Genomic DNA, 22,257 nt, shown 5'->3' with positions numbered 1-22,257 from the left:
CCGAGGAGAAAAACTGAAATTGCCTTCATTTCTGGTCTTGCTAAGCTTTTCCTTATTGTTGCAGTTCCCTTTCAGAATGGGGAGTCTGTAGGTGGCTGCCTTGGCATCATCATTAAAGACAAAGCAATTTAAAAGTAAAGTAGCTGTTACGGCTGGTTAGCCTTTGGCTGCCCCATTCCCTCTCTGTTAGGAAAGGGAGAGTTGTTCTTGTACTTACTTTTCTCAGAAATGGTGACTATTTGTTTTCATAGCATTCTGTGGTGTTTGCACCCACTGTGTAGCCTGGTGGTGTATATGTCAGGAGTGACGATTGTCTGGCTAGACACATCCAGCCACCACATCACTCCAGTTAAGCAAAAGCTGGTTCAATGCAGACAAAAACAAGTACCTGCGGAAAATGGTCACTTGACACCTTTTAGATAGATAGAATAAATCCCGATATTTTCTGGATAAAATTATTCCATCTTTTGTGTTGTAGATGCACATTTATAGATGTCACTAACTGTTTGTAATTTCTCATTATGACCCTTAATGCCTGGCTGAAAAGTATTCAAGTAGGTGTGCTTCAAAAGGTACTGCCCCTTCACAGAGGGAACACCTTTAGCCATACCAGCTGACGCTTTCATGTCAAAGGTATAGTTAAAGTGGCAAAGCATCACTGGCTTGCAGCATATGACAGCTCCATGTGTTTGACTCTTCATTTTATATATATAGTGACATGCAAAGGAAAAACCCACATCAATAAAAAGAAATCTAAATTTGCTTCTGCACTAGAGAAAAAAAAACAACCCCAAAACAAACCAAACCCAACATATTGAGCCATGTCATGGTTTAACCTGGCTGGCAGCTAAAACAACCACACAGCTGCTTGCTGACTGCCCACCCCCCCACCCCCAAGTGGAATGGGGGGGAGAGAATTGGAAAACAAAAGGGAAAACTCATGGTTTGAGATAAAGACAGTTTAAGAGGACAGAAAAGGAAGATGATGATGCTGATAATAATATATAAAAAACAATTGACGCACAGCACAATTGCTCACCACCTGGAGCAGATGCTCAGCTAGTTCCTGAGCTGTGCCACCTCCCAGCCAATCCTCAGTTATATACAGACTGTGACATCATATGAGATGGAACAGTCCTGTGGCCAGTTTGGGTCAGCTGTCCTGGCTGTGTGTGTGCGTGTGCGTGTGTGCGCGCACCCCCCCCCCCCCCCCCCCCCCCCCCCCCATTGGCAGGGCAGTATGAGAAGCTGAAAAGTCCTTGACTGCTTGGCAACAACTAAACCATCAGTGTGTTATCAACATTATTCTCATCCTGAATCCAAACCACAGCACTAACCAGCTGCTAGGAAGACAATTATCCCAGCCAAAACCAGGATAAGCCATTATAGTTTTAGGATTTTTTTTTTTATTTTTAAGCACCATGATTCTTTTCCCTTTAGAAGATTTTTTTTTTTTTTTTAATACAGGTAGGTGCCATTGTATTGTTGTAACATGCACAGTAATTTCAAATTATTAATACCTTGATGGCATAATCTCATAACAAATAATTTTTACCCATTATCTAAAATCAGCTTTTAATTAAAATATATTTGTTTTTTGATACTGAATTACCCTGATTATTTTAAAATTACGTGTGATGTTGGCACGTGCTGAATATATGGCATGTACATTTCTGTTAGGCTTTACTGTCTGCCTGAAATGTGAATTTCAATTATTAAGCATTAGTAAGTATTCAGGAATGTCCTGCTATGTAAAGTTGGCAATTAATTTTGCCAGGAATGATCTCTATCTTTTTGTAGACTACATTTTAGCAGGAACACACTTTTTTCACAACTGTACTGTATTTGCACAAAAAAAAAATGGGTTGTGTTTTTTTCCTAACCTTAACAAAAAAGGTTTGCAGGAACCAGAGCCTAGCTGAAACTTGGCTCAAGCTCCAATAAAGGCTTCATATGGGCATATATGATGTATTTGCAAATTTGGTGCATCTTCTTGGTGTGCCATATGGGCAACCCTGACTCTGTACTACCGTCTCCCACTGCATGCCAGTTAGTTTGACGTTTTATATTTAACTCAGGAGGCTGAAAGTTGTCTGCAGACACTCACTCTCCCTCAAGAACATGCATGTCAACATGTGGCTGCGATGAAAATGAAAAGACACCGATGTGTCTCGCCGGTCACCCCGCCAGTCCTCTGTCAGGCTGATGAGCGGATGTCTCTGTGCCTTCTTCACAGAGCTATTACAGGCAAGCAGAGTTTTCCTCTATTGCAACGCCAACAACAATGCACCTAACACTGGCTTCACTAATAATGACATTAGCCACGCAGTACATTGGAATATTTTATTTTGACTTTACATGCGGTGTTAAAAACCCAAAGAACGTATTATTTACACATCCACAATACAAGTTTACAAGATATCTATACATGTTAAAGTACTCTATAGTATAGAGCAGCTTCATTTAAGGGTTACTTTTTTTATGCCGTACCATTAAAAAAGATACAATCTGCGTTTACCTTTGCACAAATGGATAAAGCATCTTTTATTATTAAATTAAAACAGAATAAGGACTAGGTTGAATGTTAGAAATTTCAACATAAATACTGAGAGAACTCACATTACCATCTACAAGGCAGCACAATGTTACAGGAGGTTATCAGGGTTCACATACATTTATCTTTCGGTTTCACACAAGTCTGTATTAATTAATATTTGCAAAGAAAGTGAATTCGGATCAGCTTGTGTCTTTTGACAACTGAGTCCGTTTTTAATAGTTATTAATCTGTAGTGTTTTAGTTGCAAGACAGACGTGTTTAGGAAGAGAGATCATTGATTTTTTGGATCCAGAGGTCTCAGGAAATAAATGTCCCTTACAGCTTTACAAGAAAAAAAAAATGACTACTTCTATTCTTTGTTCTGTAACAGAGATCCAGTTTTCAGTGAGTAACCTTTTCTCCCCTTTGAACACATAATATAAATCTCCACCGTCTCTGAAACCCACTGCAGTTATTTGTCCCGCTAATTCATGAATATTCCTCTGCCATAGTTATTTCTATAGTTATGTTCAATAAACAATGTGGTAGTGTGTAGTTCGCAAGCTAAAATAGCCATCTGTGTTGAACATCAGCTGCAAGTAGATACTGTAAAACCTACTAAATAGCTTACACAACTTTAGCAGGTGTTCCATTACCCTAGAAACCTCATTTGATTTCACATTATAACTGTTTGATCCTTCGGAGAGCTGGAGTGGAATGTTTATCACGGTAAGGTGATTTAATGCTGCTGTCTTCTTGGATTGTAGGCTGCCTTTAGTTACCATTAATTATTCTTGCTTTTTAGCTTTTTTTTTTTTTTGTGGGGGGGGTGCTGTTGAGAGGTTTTACAACTGGCACTCGGGAGATATGTCCTATAGTGAGAACACTTGACAGATTCATATTTTTTTAGTACTTTTATCATTTGCATGAATAAGGCACAAAATGCACAGATTCAGGTAAACTCACACATATTATTTACAGAATATTGTCATTACCTGCATGACTTTGGAAAAAAAAAAACCCCTTACATTACACAACAAAAACAAATTGATTGCACTACTGTTGAGTTTTCACAGACTGCTTCTGCCAGGCCAATTAATGGTTCCTTTTTATTGAAAAGAGTCTATCAGCGTGTAGGGCATTATTAAATGCAACAAAAACGTAACCTTCTCCAGTTGCACAGGCCTTTGCCAAGTGAATTGATTATTAGCTGCCCTCAATGAGAAGTACAGGGGCTCAAGTTCACAGTGGCCAGGTACTGGATGGAGGCACTGTGGAAACACAGTAAAACTCCTCCGTTCCAGCCCAAAACACTAGATTTGAAATGCACAGCTCTGAATCAATAGCAGCACAACAGAGTTATGAAGAATTAAACATATCTGCACTCTTTCACTGGGAGACTATTTCATCAAGGCGGTATCATTCAGAAGGCTGGCAGAGATGCGCAGTTCGTCCTTAGCTGTCTCCAAACTGAACCCAATGGGCTGCAGAAGGCAGAGTCATCTGTTTGTTCAGTCATGCTCAATGTAAACAATTCCATAGCATAGAAGATGCAATGGGAATCTAAGTACATCCTAGTGTGTACAGTACACACGCACATCCACACACACGCACAGCTTTATCTGTGGCACAAACAAAATGCCACACACATGGAGAGAAAAAAATAATAATGCTACAGTTGGGCCAGAGACTGAATTCCAGCAAATTGATTATTAACCCAGATATTCATTGAGACATTACCATTTTCTGACATTTGTGCAAGAGGCAAGGTGAATGCATACATATTAAAATGTTCACATTTAATGGGAAGGACCACGCTTAATGGCAGTCTAAAATGGAACCCATTTTTCAAGTATTTGCTTACTGATTTTTTTTTTCTCAAGAACTTTTTTTTAAGCTAGTTAGAACAGTAAAGTAGCCCCCACCCCGTTGTGCTACATGTCTCCTTAGCTCCAAACAAAAGAAATGTAATGACCAGCACTTTCCTTTGTTTTTTTTTGTTTTTTTTTTTTTTTTTTGTGTTTGTTCTTAGCAAGTACAGGAAGTCTTGCTATAGCTACATGTGGCAAGACACAGATGTTGCTGAAGTAAAGACAGTTTCTTTGGCCACTTTGTTCTCTTTAACAACAAGCGAGTCTCTGTCTTATGTGTCTACCACAACATCATCCCACAACCTGTACAGGTCAACACCACACTCATTTTTAGCACAGCCATGTCCTAGTAACTGTATTTGTTCAGTGGTCTGACTGAAGTTGTTTGAGGAACGAATGAGGGTTTTGGTGGCACGTCGGGTTTTAAGGAGGGTGTCCGCTTTATTCCTGTACGAGGAAGGGTGCCATTGCTCGTGTAACTGCTTTGCCTGGACAAGGAAGGCTGGAGGTGAACGCTGACAGGCGTCCCTTGCATGTAGTCCATCTTTGTGCCTGCCGTGGGAGGCATGTACCCCCCACGATTAATACTAGGCTGTCTGGATAATAAAACACCATTTGGTGAGTTTAAGTTTTTAGGAAGGGCAGATATTGAATGCCGTTGTGAAGAATTTTTGTGATAACCCCTCTGCCTTTCCAAAGAGGTCATTGGTACTGCAGGAGTGGTAGGAACATCCACTCGTTTTGTGGGGCTGTTTCTTGGAAGAGTTGATGGAGGAGAGTATAAAGACGCCTCCCTGTTGGGAACCTTCGGTGGGATCTCAGACATATTTCCCATTGGATCCAGCATTAAAGTCTGGTGGGCCACTTGAATATCTCCCATAATTGCTTTGGGATTAGTAGTAGTTTCATTTAAGTGTTTCAGAAAATCATTCAGGGTGTTCCTGGAATCAACAGACCTCCTGTGGTCTCTTTTGCTGGACGGTTTTGTAAGTGGATGATCAATATGTTGCATCTTTTTGTCTGCCTTGTGCGCATTAGAATTTGAGAAAGACGTATTGTAATCATGGGTGGCATTGGGCAGAACGATAGCACTAGGAATATGTCCGTGACTTAGAGGAGAGTGAGGTGGAGGACTGGAAGGAAAAAACTGAGGGCTTTTCAGCGGGGTTTCCTTTCGTGAAGCATTGAGGTTACTATGCGCTTTGTCCGACTGACTCTTCATAGCCTGCAGAGTCTTTTGTTGAAGAACTGGTGTAGATTCAGGAGTTGGAAGCGCAGCTAATTCTGGAGGCTGGCCCCTGTGGTCCATCATCATGGACTTCGTATCACCGTTTGGTGGCAACTCCTTTCTGCTAGTCAACAGGTTTGTGTAAAGTTTGGGTGAATCAATGTTTTGTTGATATTCCTTGACGGGACTATCAAACAGCCCATTCAGTTTAGCAAAGCTCCCACTGGAGTCAGTACAGGACTGAGCCGATTCTGCATCTTTGTGTATTTTTCTGGATTTCCGTACAAATATATCCCGGTAACAGTAAACAGCCACTCCCGCAATAAAGGCTCCCAGGACAAAAGCGGCAAAGACACAAGTGATTAGGACATTCATATGTACCATTTGGTTGGACTCTCCCGATTGTACTTCCCACCTTACACCTGCAAAAGACATGCAGTATATCGTAAATCTACATGTACTTCATACGGATACGTTTCAGAAGGCAGCCTCCCTCGAGGAAGTGTCTATTAAGTGTTTGTAAGTGCCCTGTGTCTAGTGTTAGTGTGACTCAGTTGGATCATGCGATCCGCAGCACTGGTGAATGCAAATAATTTTATAAATAAAAATGACTGTGAGCATTGATCGGTCTAAATAAAGACTGTCCATTTTCTTTGACAACGAGGAATGCTTGTCGAAGCTTCTCTCTTGATATTATGTTCAGTTTAATTTGTCCCCAAATTTCCTTTAAGGTTCACAAATAGGGGCCTGTATGTTATTAACATTAATGATTTCTGCTGGAAAATTGAGGTTAGAAGGTGCTACTAGGCCAGACAGCAATTAAGAACTCATGGATGGATTTCTCTCTCCATTTTCTGCCCAACTCATAAATCAGTATCAAAAGAGAGACAGCATTATGCAAATGTTGTGTAAAACTGTATAACGTACATACTGCATTGTTATAACTGCATTAATGTAATACGGTGCAAAACTTGTAAGTTAATGCATCCATAGGTTGCTAGCCTTGGAGTGGCACAGCTGGCATTATATAAGTGTACAATTTTTGAAGTTCAAGATTATGTCATTCTATTAGAGCACTATTTTTTCTTTTTTTTTTTAGTCAATAATGAACACGAATACTTGCATAATATTAAAAAAACCCCACAACTCACAAGGTTAAGTTATTAGAGAATGGTAAAATTTAGAAAACTTAGCTTAGACCAAGAAATTGAATACTGGATTAGTTTTTTATTTGTGTATTAAGAAGCTCCCTTTGTTTTTTGAGATTTTTTTAAAGCAACCACAGACATCTTGCAGCTAAGACAATGTTAGTTTTTAATGGAAGTAATTCTGTTAACTATCCCAAGGGATGTTAAAATCAAAGAGCAAGAGGGATGGAACAGATTCAGTTTTGTTAGAGGCAAGGCCTTTGAACATTGTTAATGTTCAGGGTTATAGGTTTTAATGGCACTGTGCAGAAGAAGAAAGAAAACATGAGTAAAGTTCACTAGTAGCTGTAACACAAAATGTGATTCAGAATCAAGAGCAAATGATAACAAAAACTTAAAGCAAAATGGAAAATAACTGTAACCAAATTAAAATGACAAATGCACTGCCATAATGGCTGATAGGAAACCTGATATGTTTTGGTGAATGGTAATAAAACACGAATGGTTTTTGGCTGGTGAGATTTTCAGTAAATACAGAATTGTGCAAACATGTCTGTCACCTGGCTATTCTGTGTACTGATGAAGACTTGTGGTAAGTTTTGGTTATGGGATCGGAAGCTTCTAGATTCTTTGGTTGACTGCAATAGTCCTACTGAATTAAAGTCTTTGTTGCTGTACGAGCCTAATCAAAGGTTCACTTAGCTGAAAGAATGGCTACAGGGAGATGAATTACATGCAGAATATGTTTCTTTTTGTGCTTGGCTTGAAACCTGTGTGTGTCTATGTACTGAGATCATCTGTAAACTGATGCTTGTACCCACAGAATAAAACTTCAGCACATCCTTACTCAGATCTGATCCCCGTTCTTCAGAAACATGCTGCAGGCAGGCAGAGTTTGGGATATGTCCTATTTAAGGCATGGATCTGTCATGGAGCTGTGGTTTTCTATTCCCACTCTCCACCTCCTCCCAAAAAAACCCAACACCCCCAAACCAAATGGAAAAAAACCACCCCATTAAGCTCTTGTAAGCAACCATTCACAAGGACTAATAGTCTTACCCAAACTAGCCTGATTTGAAAACAACCACCAGAGGTGCAGATAAGTCTTGAATGTAATTTTTTTTAATGCACCTAGAACTCCAACTGATTTTAATGGGAGCTTTGGACCACTCCAGGAATAAAAGGCTGAGCTTATTATCTGTGTTTCCCATTATAAGCTCTAAGCAGCACTTTGTACACCAGATAAGTAGGTATGAAAAACATGATTGCACTGTCTGCATATTCACAGGAAATGGGTGTAAAATATAGCCCAAAAATCATGGCTGTTACATTTAAGCCTTAGACAATGCTGAGACTATCAGGTTTCCATTCAGCTGCAATGTATTCCCTAGTAAGGCCTTACCCTTTGGGACACCTGATAATGGATCAGAATAATCAGAAGTGTTTGGGTCATCTTGAACTACAAATTTCCGAGAGCCAGTCCCTTTAGGTTTCCAGGAACCAATCACTTTAGGTGATATAACTGGGATACTTGCCATTGTGGTAATGGAAGCTGAGGAGAACTCCATGTCTGTGGTGGCAAACAAATTTTTATTAATGTGTATTACAGTCAGGCTTTCCTCACTGTTTCATGGCACATCTAAGCTATAGCTGGAGACAGCAGTTAATGGGAATTACATGTCAAAGCAAAGTGTGACCCCCTACACTCTGCAGCAGTACAGAGGGCTGATTAAAATCAATTGGTTCAAAACTTTAAGTACAAAAAAAATACATTCAAATATCAACAGCTGCTAGCCAAAAAGCCAGAGAAGTCAAACATGAAAGCAGTGCAAAAGTTAAAGTAAGCAACTGGTGGAGGTGAAAAGCACAACTTATTTTACTTAATTGCTATATTCTTCACTGGAGACAACATACTCAGCTGCCTTTTAAACATCTTCGGAAAAAAAACAAGTTACTTGGAAAGATACACACTCATGACAGGTTACGCTTGAGAAACCAGATCAGCTCCATTAGTGATACTATGGTATACCAGGAACTGCTGAATGAGCCATTTCTACAGGTGGGGATGTTTTTAACCTCTATTTTGTAATGGTTCCTAAGGAACAATGTTGCATAGATTCTGGCTCCTCTGTAGTACATTTGCTGAACAGAACCACTATAGCCTACATGAAAATACACAAGAGGAGGAAACACATCAAACTGGGTTTACAATCCAAAGTCTACTTTGCACACTCAAGTATTTTGTGTTCACTGTCCCAGTAAGTTTAGGCATGAATGTCTATGGCTTGAAATATGACTTTGAAAGCACACTCATTCAGGACCTGAAAATAAGGTTCAGTTGTATCTGTGTCCTAAAATATCACTTTGAAAATTCAGTTGATAAACACTCATGCAAGCAAGGTAGCATTTCCATGTAACACAGCTGTGTTCTGTTTTGCTTTCCTAAGTGAGTCTCTAACTTACATTATGGGTAAATATTTGTCTCAAACATTAGTTCTCGTCAAGTTATAGAAGTGCAAATATCAGAAACCAAAACACGAAATAATGTTCTTGTTCTTGTTGCACTCTTACAAATTTAACATACAAATGGAATATGTTCATATTTGTCAGTCAGAAAGGTGCCCTCGGTTTGAAAGCAGAGACCAAGTTCCGGGAGCAAAGACTGGAAAATAAGTCTTGCTCCTGTTGAAGTCAACACAGGTTCTGCTTCTGAGTTCAAAAGAGGTGCACTGGGTCGTGTCTCCCTGAACACCAGGGGCTGACGGTGAAAACACTATTAGAAAAATCACTGAAGGAGAAAAGGATGTGAAAGTCCATCTGACAACAATGCATGAAGTTTTTTCTAAGCCACCTTTGTCTACACAAGTCCTCATTCAGCTACACGGTTCGTGATGTTAAATTTTTTCATGAACACAAACTACTTAAAACATTTCAAAAATATAAAAATACACATTATAGAAAATGTGTATTTGTGCAAAAAGCTTGCTGGGAAAGAAGGAAAAGAGGAAAGGAGAGGTAAGGAGGAAGATGATGAAATTCTGCCATTCATCTACTAGAGATGACCGATAGGGGCATTCACAAATGCATGGCTGGGGATAAAGAGTAAAGCTTAGTGGACTTTCGTGCATGAAGATGTCATCTATGTTAATCAGGCTCTTTAATAAAAGATGTCTCAATAAATAATGAGCTGTTAACATGCGGCTACACAGGGTGAAGTGCTGAGTGAGAAGAGTCTGACTATCTTTACCATCAGTGGGAACATGAGTAAAAGCACAGAAATGGAGGATTGCCAACTGTGCAAAAGGAAGGAAAAAAGGGCTGAAAATGCTGAACTGAAGGAAAGTAAAGGTCATTAATTCAAAAAAATTAAAAAAAACTAACCAGATGTTGGGTCGCCAAATATTTTGTAATCTGGTGTAGCTGTAGTAGGCAAAATTTCTAAAAGAATTAAAGGAACAAGTAATCAGTAAAAAGCAACAAAAAGAAAGCAAAAGATCTCAAACCTGAGTAATGAAAAATAAAAACTAAAATATTACTGCTCACAAAAATTAAATTCTTCAATACTTTGCTGTAGACCCCAAATAGTTGTAAACTGGTGAAGGAAAGACAAAACTCTGCCACCCAGGACCAAAAAGCTCAGCTTTGTGAACATCCACAGTAATGCCTGGTGATGTGTTCATCATGTTACTGAAAAGCTCATCATAAATTTAACGTCCATAGTGAGGTATGGCCACAGACTACTGTTGAGACATTATAGATGAGCAGCAATGACTATGCCTTACCATGGCAGTCCCCAAGCTGCGCTGTGTTGCCGTATTCGACATCTTGTACGTATCCTCCGGTGCTGTGGTTGTATGAAACAAACAAAGAGAACCTGCAATTAACAGTATTAGTAGGGAAACAAATGGTGATTTTCTTTTTCTGGAAGCAGCAAATGGAAACATATACAAGAGCGAGTGGATGGCCCAGAAGAATTGTTTTAAAAAATGTGCAAGTTAGTTATAACCAGGCTTTAAAACTCTATATAATGTGCTTATGCCAGGAAATAGGCAAAAAAAAATCCCTTTTTTCAGCAACTTCATCATATCTTCTAAATTGGGTGTGCTCTTTGGTTTACATACAACTATCCAATTATGCTAAAGTTTGCACTGGCCTGCTACAAAGGCCTCTTTTTAAGATACCACTGCTAATGCACTGCATATTACAGACTTGATTTGTGCAAAATGCCTTTGGTACGCATATGCATCACCCCAGCTCCAGCGTGGAGGTAAAATCTTACTCTTTTCCCACTGTGAATCTTGTGCTTTCGTATTTGCAATTGACTGTGCCCCGGCTGTGAGCCTGCCTGGGAGGGGATACTGTGTAGTGTCCTCTCCGAGCTGCTCAAGTTTGCAGGCAGCAATTTCTTGCCTTCCTGCTTCCAACTGCTCTTCCTACAGGTCTGCTTGTCCTCCCACACACATGTAAAACTCCCACTGAAAGCAAGTCTTCACCTAGAGATTGCAGAATTAGGTCAGACTTTAGCATCCTGTTCTCTTACATATACAGTACACTGAAAAACCATCCCTAAAACCATGGAGATTTATTAATTGAGTGCAAGGGAACAGGCGCAGGATATGAGCTCATGTGGTCTATAAAGCATATGTAGAGATGTTGGGCTAATCTGAAAAGCAGTACTTACAGCATGCCTGGTGTCACTCTTCCGCATGCCTCGTGGTCTAACCAGCCACAGTATGGGTCTCGTGAAGCAATACATGCCCTTGCAAGAGAAAAACCCCAAAAAATCATGCATTTTTTACTTCCTTCCCAAGAGATGTTGGTGCCCTTCCTTTAAGGGGGAGTTCAGGAACGGGGCCGTACTTTTTACATGACCCGTGACGCTCACACCGACTCAGAGGAATTCTAATGACGCAGCTGGAGAACGCCACGAACAGAGCATGGTGGTCTCTATCCAGCTGAAGGGAAATGACTCTTCTGTCCTCCTCGCTCTCAGCATTACACCTGTTCAGCAAAAATAATGGGAGGCTATTATTTGAGTAACTGTAGTACTTTGTGCTTTGCTTACACTGCAAACATTTTATTTATGTATTGTCTGTGTAGATACTGAAAAGAGACCTTTTATGTATATAAATGTAACTTACTAGTCTTTGCTGAATGATTTCTAAACAAACCTATGGGTTATCAAATGCCAGCTACTGGCTCTTATTTACAGCTAGGTGACAATTTCGCTGAACTATGTAGGAAAAAAACCCAAACCCATTTTCTTTATTCTCTCGGCATAAATATCTTGACAGAGCAGAACAGGAGTGTCGTATTGGACGCCTGTAGGGTCTAATTGGAACGCTTCCATCCACAAATCCTTTGCACCAGAATAAACAAGTTTAAAATGATTAGATGGAGTTTATACATTATTGGTCACTCCTGAGAAACCCTCGAGATAAGCTCACATCATTCCTTTTTAACAGCAGCAGATAGTTCTGACGTTTCGTATTCAGGAAGAAGTGTATCTATTTGCGGAAGAATTAGACTGTATCATTGACGTCACCAGAGTGGAATTAGGCTGTTCACTCAACCCATGCAAAATGGCAAGTGACCAAATATTTTCAGGTTATTCAACATGAGGAACACTGTGAAATGACAAACAAGTGGTGATGTTGGTGATAATGAGTCGAGTTTCGTTTACAGTGACTTTTTTTTAGCCAGGTACCAAGGGCTAGATGAAGAGCTCAGGTGTTCTGGTAATACTTACTTTGCTTGATTATAGGCTTCAATCTCTTCCAGTAATACGCTGTCATTCAAAGAAAAAGGCCTGGTCTTTGCCAAGATCTTAAGTACTACTCCTGCTTCGGAGCCAACAAATATGACTGTGTAGTTCTGGTAGGGTCCAGCAGCGTGGTCTACAGCAATTGCTGTCAATCGGTATCTATCAAGACCAAAAGGCGTATCATTAACAGCGCGTTTTCTTGTTTTCTTTTTCACATGCATTATATTTGAATGGTGTCATACCTGACACGTGTTTTGGTAAACCAGGGCTCCTCAATGACTGAAGGAACGGCCGAATCCATCAAAGGATGAGATTTGATGAAGGAGAGTGTTTCGTCTGGGAAATCAATGGAGGTTTTGTAAGCCTCTGCTAGGCCGTGTTTTGCACAGCAGCCAGGTCTGAAAGGAGAACAACATTGTTTTCCTCTTGGTATTTTAGTTAATGACAGAAGGCAGCCTGCTAATGAGCATCCTTACAGCTGAAATGTAAAGCTCTGCTTTGGTTTTCATCCGACAAGACACTGAAGAGTGCAGCTGATTTAAGGTAGCTCTTTACAAGGACAATATTATGGCATCATGTGTAAGAACCTTTTACCTTGGCTTTGGTACTTTGTCTTCAGGTACAGCTGTCCAAACAGAGTCAGGAGTCTTTTGTTCTTTAAACCTCCCTTTGAAGACTTTCTCAATATCATCCATGCTGAAAGCACACACTGCTGAACCAGGGATGCTGTAAAATTAGAAGAATAGTTGCACGAACTCAGACTACAATGGCACCAATCTTAGTGTAAGAGAGAACCAGAGAACTACCTTTGATGTAAGGTTGCTCATCTCTCACCTGTTAAGCTGTGTGGTGAATACACCGACAACTGTGGGGACTCCATTGATTTCTATTATGTCTGTGATAGACTGCAGAACATCAAAGTAGAAGAAAGAATCCCCAGGAACTGAGCAGTTGAGCCGAGCTTTCAGAAAGGATGTCCAATGTTTCTCCAGGACTCTTTGGGAACCCCCCATGTCATTTTTGCAGATCCGTGCCACACGGGAATACACAGCCTGTGAAGGGCAAAAACAAACAAAAAAAACAAAAAAAAAAAGGAAAAGGGAGAGAGGCTTAAGAGAGGCAAGGAAAACAGTGTTTGTTTCCGTGCTGGTAATAAACCACCAAAGATAATTCTGTTAACAGGAAGCTGCCATTTATCTGCACAGAAAGGATGAAAGTAGTATTTACCTTGCAGTGCACAGGCATTTTAATGTATCACCAAGCAAATGCAACTCTGCAGCTTGTCCCCACCCTTTTCCCCTTTAAAATCATATTGTTAGTGAGATTTAAAGACTTTAATTAACCATGTGTAAAGGATTTAATAATTTATTATAGAATATCCTTCCATGGTGAGGCATGAGTATTATACTCTGCACTGGCATGACTGAATTATTCAATATCCAGGGATATCAGAGAAACTTCTTTGAAACTATTCTTTTGTGTTGTTTTCTTTTGTTTCTTTAATAAGCATGAAAAACCCCTCAGATTTTCCATTACTTGCCACAAGTGTTAAGGCAACAGCAACACTAAGGCAACAGCAGTACTAAGAGATACCTGTAGGGAGCTTGTCTCACAGCAAGGCAGAGAGAGCAGAAGCAACCTTTTGGTTGAAGAATGCACTGCTCTATTTCTCTATTTTTTGCTCCCTGTAAATTATAATGATGGAAAACTGTGCAAACTTTGTACTAGTCCCCACTTCATATTGTAAACTGTGGCTGTTACTGATGCTGTTTTTGGATGATCTCATTCTGCTATGACTCCTGGCTACCTGACAGCTTGCTGTGACGATACCTACCTTGCCTAAATTATTGTGCTCTACAGCAATTTCTCGGAAGAAGAAATAAACATAGTTCCCGTATTCTATGGCATGGAGGAAGTGTGGTTCTGTAAGAAAGAGCAAAGGAGAAGGTTACTTCAAAGAAATACTCAATTGGCATACGACACCTACTGCGCTGTGTGACTTAGCGGCTCCTCCACAGGTCCACACCAGCTAACATGAGCTCTGGTATTCCAGATACTTTAGGATGTTCAAATATGGGTGCACTGGAGCTTAAGTGAACTTGACGTCTTTAATGTAGGGTAATAGACTGTAAAAAGGCCTCACAGAAATTGCATTTCAGCTAAGGTATTTTGTTACTGCAGATTCATTGATGTTTTTAACAAAAATTTTGCTTTATTTGTATTAAACTGCTTTTTCATAGTAATCCTACTATATTGAAAGCCGCATATAGGCTGACATTGTAGCATATGTGTAAAGCATGCTGGCTGTGAATCCTCTGTGTCACTGAAATTACATTTGCCATGTGTATGGGAAAATACTTCCCCAAATTACCTTTTATCCATTTGGAGTCATACTTTATTGTTCTTAGGGCAGATCCATCCCCCATGCTGCGATAAATAACAGCATCACTTGCCAGGAAATCTGCTACTGTTGCTGAATACAATTTTCCATCTAAAACGGAAGTTGAAAACGTGATATTAAGAGGCCTTTAATAATCTACAGAATTCTGACTAGCCTGTACTTTTCTCCATTTCTTTACTGCCACTCTTCCCCAAATTGCTGTAACCTATTTATTAACAGGTCAGGTTCTAATCCTTTGGAGGCCCTTTAAAAAATTTAAGAGCAGGGGCACCATGACACCTTTAGCTTTCCTGTGCTTGCTTTAAAAGCTCTCTGGCTCCTTTGGTGTCATTAATCATTTAGAGTCATTACAAGCAAAGGTTCTTACCAGCAAAGAGGGCGACATTGGTTTGTCTGGCATCAAATGGGCATCTTGCCAAACCACTAATTTCCTCCCCATCATACTCTAAGGTATTCAGCTAGAGAAGAAAAATAAATGGGTGATAGTGTCATTTCTATTTCGTACACTGGCACAAAAATGTAACGTGGTTTTCCACAAAACTTAATTCGGCACATTGGCTTCTGTCTGTTTTTATTTCACCTTGAAGCACTCTCCAGTCACACCGGATGTATTTGCTATAGCATAATTAGTGCAAGCAAAACCAGGAACAGATTAATGACATTTTCAATATTCTTACCCGATAGTATCTGCACATAGGGTTAAATGCATTTGTTCCACAGACAAACACCATCTCATCATTTCTTGGAACAAAGACTTTAATGAAGTTATGGCATTCATCCTGAAAAGAGAGTACGATGCATTAATCACAGACTTCACATATATAATAAATATTAGTGTTGTTTTTCTATAGAGTATGTGCTAAACTTACTTTATGTTTGCCTTTCATAGCACAGTTCTCTCTGTCCTGCTGCCTTGACCTCCATGTTAATTTCTGTTAAATCAAACCAGAAAAAAACATTTGGTTTCTTTTCCACAAAAAAAAATCTTAAAAAAATTAAAACGAAAGAAAATAACTCTCCCTTGCCAGCACCTCTTTATCTACTCACCTTGCTTGGAGTAACTTCTGATTTTGGAACTTCATTTAAGTTTACAGTGTAAACTTGGTCCCTGTTTGCAAAGAGTAAAAAGACACAAGTAAATACGTTAATTCCTTGACCTTATTTTTGATAAGCTAAATCTATTTTTAGAGTGTTTTGTTAGACCAGAAACTTCTATGAAATGCTTATGGATTTTTGGTGTTTAATACAAATCGGAGAAGGTTGGTCAGGGGTAACATGGGGCAGATTTGATTTTTATTGGTGTAGTCCTTAGACAGCACCTACAGTGTCCGGCTATCCATCTGTGCCTTTCCATTCTGTGGAAGACTAATCCAGACTGTAAATATTCAAGTGTGTTATCCTCACTTCCTACATCCCTGATGTGTCAGTCGAAGTTTAAAATGATCAGGAGAGGGTTTTATCAGGGCAGTAATATAAAAGAGGGAAAAGAGTATTTGATCATTGGTTTTAGCATAACCACAGTAACTGCAGCCTTCAAATCCAATTTTCATGCACTGGCCATAGATACGGTATATTTCTCTGGGAAGTCCTCCCCCAATTCTAATTTTTATCATATTCTGCAGATTTTTCTAAATGAATTTTACACATTAATGCAAAACCAGAAGAGAAAAGAATTTTAATCTAATGAACTGAGTGGAGGAAAATTACCTGCCAGCGATATAAAGTGTGTCTCGAATTTTCAACATCAGTTGGAAGTCCAGTCTGTGCTGAGATTCATTGCCTGAAGGGCGTCCTCTAAATACTGGATATTGCCTTGAATCTGCAAGTAAAAATGGGCTACACCATCACTCAGGATTATAGAGCTAAAGAATCAATATATGGCATTGATTAGCTGTATATACTAGGTGTAGAAGGGTTTAAACTAAATTCCTTGAGGAATGTCTTGAATTTAAATGAGAAAAAGATGGCTAATGTCAGCAAATGTTCTTTTTTCCTGAAGTTATTGCTGTATTTCTGATTGCTTTTTTAAGAAAATGATTAACTGTTCTATTAAAGATACAAAGCCAGTAAACACATTTCGATTTGAAAGAAAACAGACTTTTTTTTTTTTAAACTTCCCAAGGAAAAAAAAAAACCACATTAAAACTTTTTCCCTAGCAGTTAGCACCATTTGCAGATTACTTACAGTGGTAGTCAACAACATTAATAGGGTCCTCATCTTCAGGGAAGCTGACAGCTCGGCACTGGGACAGACTCATTAGCATCACGGAGGCACAAAGCAGAGGAAGCCTCATGGCTGGTGAAAGATGAGTACTACCTTTGTGGCAACACTGTTTAACTACCTGGAAAACAGGAACATGCCAGTGAGATTTCAGCAGCACAGGACAGTAACTGTGACTTCCTACTGAAGGAAAAGCGTTTTTTCCATTTGTATTTGAGCACTGGCAGCAGTGGACTAAACTGGTGCTTGTGAAAGGCTCCTGTATGTACATGGATGGAAAACTGCTGCGTGACATATCCCTACTCAAAGCTGCTCTGAAACATATTGATGTTTGCTAATTTTTAGCTGGATTTACAGGCTTTTCTGAAGAAGCTGACAACTGTCAGCCCATTTAATTCATGGGAAACACAAACAGAACATGCAGGCTGCTGACCTGGCATGAAAAATTGTCAAACTTGGGATTAGAATTTTAATTAAACTGCAATCTCTTTCCATCCCCTCTATCACTGAATGTCATCCAATAAAACCCTTTCCCCATAAAATACCTAAATCTTATCCACAAAAAGTCATGACACACACAATCTGTCTGAACATCCATGCCACGTTTTAAAATTATTGCTTGTTTCCAGGCTGTGCCATCATCATACTAAGCCTAGCATGCTCATTGCGAAAGACCTTATGTCCAAGACCACATACTTGATGCTTTGCCTTGTGCAGTGATTTACACATGTGCAAAGTAAATGCAAAAATGCTGCCTCTGCCATGTGACAGTGCTTGTGACATGCTTCGCAAGGGTGGCAGGAGACTCAATGTGGAACTGGGTTCCCCAGATGACGCTTTCACCCTAATTCTATTTGTTACTGTAAAAAGCCAGCAACTTCAGAGACTCTGATGGTGGGGTTTTGTATGTGTGTGTGCTCTACAGATTATACAGCACATATTATGATAGCACCACAGCATTATACAACAAAGCTTTTAAGAGGGGAAGGGAAACATAACTTCTCCAATTAAACCGCAGGGATATTTTAGTGAGCAGAATGTAACTACTCAAGTTGCAATTTGGGTAGGATGCAAGAAAACACATCTCAAAGCGAAATGCAATCCTTAATGACCACAAGTGGTCTGGGCAGGGGTCATATTTCTCATTAGGAACCTGGCAAATGTAGTACTATTCCCTCCTCCAACCTTCTGGAGGCATTCATTCAGCCCCAATTCACAGGTCAGAGCTTTGAGTCACCAGCTCAATGCCTCACAGTTGCTGAAATCGGTTATTAAAGTCTTTGTCTAAACAGAAAAATAGAATCCTTTCCATTTTAATCTTTCAAGAATTGCTGTGAGATGTGCACGTTGCCAGTACAAAGTGCCGGGCCTGATCCAGCAAAGCACGTAAGTATTAATCATTTAATAATTTGAAAAGCAATTAAAAAAACCCTTCATAACAACACTTAACCTTTCAGTAATGTTTACTGGGGATGAAAATACTGTATTTGTTAATTGATACTACAGCTGGCTAGGGGCAGGGCTTCTTCCTTCCACAAGGCTGCTGAGCTCTGTAGGTTCAGGCTGGACTGTGAACAGACCAACGGAAAGGCTGATAATATTTGGTGATGGGGGTGTCATCTGAATGCATGTCCATTACGGACTGACCTGAAAAGAAGCATTTTCCAGTGTTAATGATATTTCTGTATCTCAGTCCACCAGTCCAGAACGAATGGGCTGTGCTCTTAGTCAAGATTGATGAGTGCAGTGGTTAATAAACACTAATGATTCCTGGCACTTTCCCTCTGCTCTTCCTTGTCCTGACATGGCCTCTTCAGCTGAAGCATCTTGCGTTAAATTACTCATCAGCAAACTTAAAACAAACTGGAATTAATAAAGTTAGTCAAATTAGTTCTTTCTTGTGAAAGCACCATTAGAGCAAAGTCCTGCAGCACAGTGGCTCCCAGACACAGTAACAAATCATGAATGGTTACACAATCCTTTTTTTTTTTTGGTCGTCTTTTCAAGAAAAGCAGGCTCCAAATATCCAACCCACTGCTGTCCCAGTGAAAGAAGAGAAAGGGGAGGCACATAAACTGTACATTGAGTCAGTGCACAGTAACATCTGTAAGGTGCTTAGTAAAAGTCCTCCCTAAAGCCTCATTTTCTTGGAGAACAAATGAGTACAAATTGCCAAAGAGCAAGAAGCTCTCCCAGCCATGTAGGCTTTAGTTAGCATAGAAGATGAGGCTGTTCATGGCCCGTTCTCCTCAAGGAGACCCTGGCCTGGCTGCAAAATGCGCACAGCCTGCAAACTGAACAAGTTCTGCCAGTATCAAGCATGGGCACGCATTAGGAAGTTTCTTTTTTCCTCTCTTTCCTTCTAGCATCCTGTCTATTCACTGGGGCAACAAATACAAAACTTAAGTGTAACCTGCCTTACAAAGATACTGTCTTCTGGATTCAAAGGCAATTTGCTGTTTATTGGCCACAACAATTGTGACCTAAAACTAGTCACAAAACCAAAAAGGAAATCACCAAAATGCCAGGTGAACAAAGAGAGTACCAGTTCTCTCAAGTAGATTCAAATTTCAGGGGGTATATCATACTCCCTAAAACAAGTTTTGTAAATGTAAAACCACAGGATACGTCTCCCTAGAGATTCCATCCAGAGCAGAAACAAACTGACATTTATGTCTTCCTCAAAAAACCTCCAAGCCCCTGAACATACTCCAGAGATGAACTCTGGGAACATAAATGGTGGGAATAGTTATGTTCAACAATCTCTTTTAACTAAACATCACCTGTCACAAGTCTCTATCAAAGACAATGTCTACATCTGCATGAAGTGCAGACCTTTGTCATGACAAGAGAGAAAAGCGGACAGAGAGCTGGACTGGATCAGCAAACCACAGGTAATCACTTCTTACCAAACAGGTAAAAAGTGCAGATTTCTTCTCATTTTGCTTGTTAACATATTACAAGAAAATGAACAGTAGCTCTGATTTCTATCTACATATGAAAAGGCACCTGCTTTAAGATACATTTAAATGCACCTTTTAGCTGGTTGGACACAGGCTTGAGATCAGAACCACTGAAAAGAGAATATACTTGGAAGAACAGCTGTTCCCTGCATAATCAGAAAGAATGGGCTCCATCTAGCCCTTGGAACTGGGGTTTATGACAGCCAGGTGTTTGCTTCTGGTCGACACAGATAGGCTGGTGTGAAAGACTTAATTCTTGCCACATTCAGCCGTTCAATAGAGGCCACTATTGGGGACTACAAATAACAAGGCTGAAGTATCTGTTTGGACCAGAATAGCTGATTATGAAATACTGGCAATGTCTACCTTCAAGAAAATGCAGAAAACAATCATACTCTGGGTCTGATTATTTTTCCCCAGCCAGGATTCAGACCAGTCTTTGATTAATTTCTCTTATAAATTGCATTCCTAGCATTTCTGCTAGGAAACAATTCACGGCAAGTGCAATGTTTGGAAATTACCATATTGCTATCCCTGTTTTGCAGCTGGGGAATTGAGACGCAGATCAAGGCTGAATTTGTGACCAAGGCCAAACACCAAAAAAGCTTTTTCAAAGGATCTGAGCTGCTCTGGGTCACACGTGGCCAGCACAGGCAAACTGGCCAGTGCCACCCAGGTGGAAAAGACAGTAACAGATCAGAGATCTTCTGGCCATTTGGTCTATGCCTAACTAGTTGTGTCTGCAAATACAAACACATAGAGGTATAAATGTTAACTGGGGGCACAAGTCCACACCAGTAAAGAGGAGAGGAGCCTGACTGCAACAGGCCTCAGAGCAAGTGCCGTTGGTCAAGTGGAAGGCAGGTAGTTGTCCCAAGTAATAAACTGGCTCTTTGTGGCTGGCACCTTTCAATCTCAGATACGAATCCCATCCTTCAGTTCCTGATTGGGGGAATCCAGAGAAGCAGGATATCATTTCTGTTAAAATATGAGCCCTCCTTCAAACAATCACATGTGAAGGGGAACAGGCTGGTGTTTCTTGCCCATTAATCTACTCCAGACTTTGACAACGCACTGGTGACACTCCATCAATCATCTTTCCGTGCACTGCCACGTAAAAGAGGAGGGGGGAAAGGAGAGGGCATTCAGTCAGCTGGAGAGAAGCAACACATCAAATAGTTTCAAACCAGACTGATGCACTATCTTTGATGCACTAAAAAAAAAAAAAAAATCCTTAAAATTCTCCTTTACACAATAAACACTACTCAAAATGCTAAGCGCAGACAGGAGTGTGGTATGGCAAATCCAGGCTGAAGTTCAAGATAGGTGAGACCAAAAGATATATCCTAAAAGTCAGTTCACTTTTGGAGTTTGCGAGGCAGAGGAGAAAAGGGTTTTAATAACGAGAGCTGAAAAACAGGCACATAACACAAAAAGGCTTAAATGACTGCACCATCTTCCTTCTCCACCAGACACAGGGCAAAATCAGGCTGTTAGGTGAGATCAAGGATCTCCTCTGTGCCTGAAGGTGTGTGCTAACCATAATGTTGAGGGGGGACAGGCAGAATTGATTAGTAATATGCTGAGCTTAGTCAATTTATGAGATGTGGTCTCCCACAATCCCAAGCGACTAGACTTTGGCAGATCAGGAAATCCCATTGTCCTCTGTTCCTTCCTGCATGCAAATGGCTCCCTGAGGGCACTAATTAGTGCAAATGCAATAACCAGTGCATTTCTGAGATGGTACCTTCTGAAATTTTGAGCCACTCTAATAAGATAAAAATTAAAACAAAACAAAAAAATTCTTTAATGCTGCTTGTTCACAGATGTTCAACAAGTTTGTTGGGGCCTACGGCTGGACTTCAGTTCCTCTTTCTGACAGCACAAAGCAAATCCCGTGCAACACTCAGCAACTCATCTTGGCCCTTAAGACAACCGCCTGGTGAGGGTCACAGCACATCCTTGCACAGTGGCTTCAGGGCTCCGAGCAGTTGGCCAAATCAGTGCTTCAAAGCCCTTTAACCAGAAGACTACGCAAACATCAAAGATCTGTTGGCTGGGCTAGAGCAAGTCATAGATTTCACTTGCAACCAAATAGATGTTATGTTAGTCTCTGAATGGAAAC

The 22,257-nt window shown here is 40.1% G+C and overlaps 1 protein-coding gene across 11 annotated transcripts in view; it reads right to left on the bottom strand.

Annotated features, from left to right (window-relative positions):
• Positions 1-2,334: 2,334 nt before the first annotated feature.
• Positions 2,335-22,257, bottom strand: part of SEMA6D (semaphorin 6D) — a 225,181-nt gene continuing 205,258 nt past the window's right edge. For 5 of the 11 annotated variants that reach the window (XM_054837325.1, XM_054837324.1, XM_054837328.1 and 2 more), the window contains 18 exons: positions 17,134-17,290; positions 16,656-16,767; positions 15,996-16,056; positions 15,818-15,880; positions 15,626-15,727; positions 15,316-15,406; positions 14,919-15,038; positions 14,382-14,470; positions 13,382-13,599; positions 13,142-13,273; positions 12,790-12,945; positions 12,533-12,706; positions 11,644-11,784; positions 11,465-11,542; positions 10,566-10,657; positions 10,165-10,221; positions 8,186-8,353; positions 2,335-6,057 (listed from right to left, as the gene is read on the bottom strand). In XM_054837325.1, the coding sequence (XP_054693300.1) occupies positions 4,754-6,057; positions 8,186-8,353; positions 10,165-10,221; positions 10,566-10,657; positions 11,465-11,542; positions 11,644-11,784; positions 12,533-12,706; positions 12,790-12,945; positions 13,142-13,273; positions 13,382-13,599; positions 14,382-14,470; positions 14,919-15,038; positions 15,316-15,406; positions 15,626-15,727; positions 15,818-15,880; positions 15,996-16,056; positions 16,656-16,767; positions 17,134-17,242 (3,267 nt within the window). In that variant the 5' untranslated portion in view covers positions 17,243-17,290 and the 3' untranslated portion in view covers positions 2,335-4,753. Of the gene's footprint in view, positions 6,058-8,185; positions 8,354-10,164; positions 10,222-10,565; positions 10,658-11,464; positions 11,543-11,643; positions 11,785-12,532; positions 12,707-12,789; positions 12,946-13,141; positions 13,274-13,381; positions 13,600-14,381; positions 14,471-14,918; positions 15,039-15,315; positions 15,407-15,625; positions 15,728-15,817; positions 15,881-15,995; positions 16,057-16,655; positions 16,768-17,133; positions 17,291-18,816; positions 19,033-22,257 lie in introns of all 11 variants that reach the window. The other 6 variants (XM_054837327.1, XM_054837329.1, XM_054837330.1 and 3 more) reach the window with 6 other exon arrangements.

The sequence above is a fragment of the Grus americana genome, chromosome 10 (assembly GCF_028858705.1).
Source record: "Grus americana isolate bGruAme1 chromosome 10, bGruAme1.mat, whole genome shotgun sequence".
Lineage (NCBI taxonomy): Eukaryota > Metazoa > Chordata > Aves > Gruiformes > Gruidae > Grus > Grus americana.
The sequence above is the reverse complement of the archived record's forward strand: the minus strand, read 5'-3'. Positions and strand labels throughout refer to the sequence as shown.